Source organism: Octopus bimaculoides, chromosome 18 (assembly GCF_001194135.2).
Source record: "Octopus bimaculoides isolate UCB-OBI-ISO-001 chromosome 18, ASM119413v2, whole genome shotgun sequence".
Lineage (NCBI taxonomy): Eukaryota > Metazoa > Mollusca > Cephalopoda > Octopoda > Octopodidae > Octopus > Octopus bimaculoides.
The window spans coordinates 38,986,198-38,990,157 of NC_068998.1; the positions used below are offsets into that span (position 1 = coordinate 38,986,198).

The 3,960-nt window shown below is 39.8% G+C and overlaps 1 protein-coding gene across 1 annotated transcript in view; it reads left to right on the forward strand.

Annotated features, from left to right (window-relative positions):
- LOC106881951 (nucleolar and coiled-body phosphoprotein 1) overlaps positions 1-3,960 on the forward strand; it is a 30,674-nt gene that overhangs the window by 9,668 nt on the left and 17,046 nt on the right. Inside the window, exon 2 of the mRNA XM_014932481.2 lies at positions 2,019-2,074. Coding sequence (XP_014787967.1) covers positions 2,019-2,074 — 56 coding nt within the window. The remainder of the gene's footprint in view (positions 1-2,018; positions 2,075-3,960) is intronic.

The window sequence follows — 3,960 nt, forward strand, 5'->3', positions numbered from 1 at the left end:
CCCCCCCAGCCATATCTTGTGTGTTGTTTACAACTGCATCCTCCCATCTGTACTGGCTGAACTTCCATCATTTTCATTAATATTGTCTCACCCCCACCTCCACCCTTCCCTCCTGGCTTTACATGTCCCTAACTTGATAGACTTAGTCCATTTAATAGAAAAACAGGCAGTGTGGTGAGTTGTTATGTCTGATGATGATGATGGTGGTGGTGGTGGAGGAGGAGGAGGAGGAGGAAAGGCAGAGACAGCAGCTGTTTAGTTGGAGCTTCTCCCAGTTGGCTACCATTCCGTATCCTCTGTATTTTCCTCCAGTGTATACATACTATAAACAAATGCGCTGTATATACACACACGTGTGCACACACAGAGTTCTCATGGAGATGCTTCAAGTAAAAATCACTTTATATGTGAGATGTTGAATTTTTAAACTTGGAAAGCATGCACACACACACACACACACATCATCATCATCATCATCATCATCGTCGTTTAACGTCCGCTTTCCATGCTAGCATGGGTTGGACGATTTGACAAGACTGGTGAAACCAGATGCCTACACCAGGCTCCAATCTGATTTGGCAGAGTTTCTACAGCTGGATGCCCTTCCTAATGCCAACCACCCAGAGAGTGTAGTGGGTGCTTTTACGTGTCACCCGCACGAAGGCCAGTCAGGCGGTACTGGCAACGGCCATGCTCAAGATGGTGTATTTTATGTGCCACCTGCACAAGAGCCAGTCCAGGGGCACTGACAACGATCTCGCTCGGAAAAATCCTACGAAGGCCAGTCAGGCGGTACTGGCAACACTTGAATTTATAGCATGAATATAGTCAGCTTCTATTGGTTAAGGTCAGTAGTGTATGATGCATGGTGATTGAAGTCAACACTGAAACGGTAGTCTCTATCGCATATACAGATGTGACCAATTGGTTGACTGTAGAACTGTACACTTTGTCAGAAACTTCTTTCTTTATCCAGGTTCTAATTCTGATCTGAATGCTTAGCTGAAAGTGCCAGCCAAATGCTGAGGCTGATTTTTATATTCTTAAGCCGTTAGCATTTGGATTATTCTGTCAAATGCAATGCTTTTTCATCCACATTGTTTTTAATTAATCATGCATTATTTTGTAGCTTTGAAATTTTGATGATGGGATTGTATATTTTATAACGGCATTGAAGGGCAGGTGTAATAGGCTAGATCTGGCTAGTTTGAACATAAAACAGGTAGCATATTATGGCCAGTTTAAATGATAAAGGGTTAAAGCATCCTAGATGTGAGTGGAATTATAATAGAAGAGTAATCTTTTATCTTTTACTTGTTTCAGTCATTAGACTGTGGCCACCACTTTGAAGGATTTTAATCAAGTGAAGTGACCCCAATATGTTCTTTAAAGCCTGGTACTTATTCTATCGGTCTCTTTTGCTGAACTGCTAAGTTATGGGGGTGTAAACACACCAACATCAGTTGACATGTGGTAATGAGCAACTAACACAGACATGCACGCACTCACATATAATAGGCTTCTTTTAGTTTCCATCTGCCACATCCACTCACAAGGCCTTGGTCAGCCTGAAACTATAGTAGAAGATACTTGTCCAAGGTGCCACACAGTGGGACTGAACCTGGAGCCATGTGGTTGGGAAGCAAACTTACTATATAGCAACAATCTTTTCTCTTTGATAATTCCCAAAACCTGGGAATGGCCAGGCTCTTAATATAAATGCATTGCTTACATTGGCCTTACCAAGCATTTGATTAAATTTCTTCAATGCAGTGCTCCATTGACTGAAAACAAAAGTTAAATGATAATCTAGTAACTGGTATACTAATGTTTCCATAGAAACACATGGGGAGTTCAACCCCCCCCCCCCCATCTCTCCAGAAATCAGTTCCTTTTCATTTAAATTTATGTCTATCTGTTAACGACTGTGCTCGCTCCATTATCATTTGTTACTTTTGCATATTTTGTGATCATTGTTGTAAGTTTTCTTGAGAGGCTGTTTTATTATTCTATTTCAGCCCATCTCAAAGAGTTCTGGAACTAAACTAAATGATATTTACCGTTTTTGGAAAACGTAAGTATTCTAATGTCGTTCTTTATTACTATGATCTGTGTTGGGATCAGGGCTGTGGAATTGGTATACAAAGCCTCTGTTTGGAATTAACCTAATCATATAATTATTATATTGATTGAGAGCATCTAATGTAAATGGCTGGTTTGAGCCAACAGGGTATGGCTGTTCGGTAAGCAGTTTGCTTCCCAACCACATGATTTTGGGTTCAGTACAGATAGACAATAGGGTAATGCCGTTAATAGGAGCAGTTGAGAAGGTGAAAGGCATGGGGTAAAGTGTAGTGTCTGTATTACCCCGAGAGACTTGGGGGAAGTTTTGAAATATTTTTGTTTTAATCCAAACTTTTGAACCTTTAAACTTTAAAAGTAATGGGGAGGGGGAGAAAAAATTCTGGAGCTTTAAACAAGGATTTCGAAGGGTCTCCTCACAGTTCATGTACTCTATTAAAACCTTGCCCTTTCACACTGCTTCAGCTTATCATTTTCCCATTTTTTTCGCCATTTTTAGCTTTTTGTCTCTCCATTGCTAATTGCTAATTTCTCAATTGTCAATTTCTTCTACCTGTTCATTCCTTCTGTCACCTTCACAGGTACCTTAGCTCATACCCATACTAACTTTTCTTAGCTTAGCGTCTCTGTTTCTTTCTGACACTACTCTTTACCCCCACCTTTCACCTTCCCAGCTTCTCTTACTAATAATTGTTGTTCGCACTCAGTCTCTTATGACGTCGAGGGTTCCAGTTGATCCGATCAATGGAACAGCCTGCTCGTGAAATTAACGTGCAAGTGACTGAGACTCCACGGACACGTGTTCCCATTAACGTAGTTCTCGGGGATATTCAGCGTGACAAGGCTGACCCTTTGAATTACAGGCAGAACAGAAACAGGAAGTAAGAGTGAGAGAAAGCTGTGGTGAAAGAGTACAGCAGGGTTCGCCACCATCCCCTGCCAGAGCCCCGTGGAGCTTTTAGGTGTTTTCGCTCAATAAACACTCACAACGCCCGATCTGGGAATTGAAACCGCGAGTCCGCAGCCCTAATCACTGGGCCATTGTGCCTCCACTCTACTAATAGTATTACCGTTTATCTTCACTAGTCCCTTTCTTTTAATCTTCGTAGACCTGCTTCTTAGCTTTAATGATTTTATCTATAGTACTATTTTACCAGTATACTGTCTTCCATCTTGTTGGAACCTTACCCCATTCACTGATCTGGTCTATTGCTTACAGTAGGTTGTTGTCTTGTCATAATTCCCACTTGGCCTCTATTAAAAGTCTCTACCTTCTCTTCCCTCTTGTTACCTTCTCTTCCCTCTTGTTACCTTCTCCTCCCTCTTGTATACATCAACTAATACTTCTGAAACCACATTCTGTGAAGGTGTCTTTCAGCTTCCACAGATACTTATGCCTGATTGTTTTGAGGCCATACATTACACTGCTGTGTGCTATTCTGTGATGATATTGGGTGTTATAGAGAAGTGAGGGCATTGTTAATATGAAATACAAAACTATTAGTACAAGTAAACTCCTCTTCCAATAAAAATACAAAGAGATCCAAAAGTATGTGGTGGGGCAGTTAGTCATGTGTGGTTGGCAAGATGAAAGACATTAAGGATTGATTGCTGGAAAAAAAGAAAACCACTTAACCTGTGGCAGTTGATGTGACTTTATTGTATTTGCTATATTGAATTTTAAGTATTGTATTTTATCTGTTATATAAATGTTCCATAATGAATTGTCTATTGTAACATTATGAATGAGTTGCATTATAACAAAACTATATATATGTGTGTGTGTGTGTGTATATATAATAAAACATATCAGAAAAAAAGCACACTCTAAAGATATATATATATATATATATATATATATATATATATATATATATA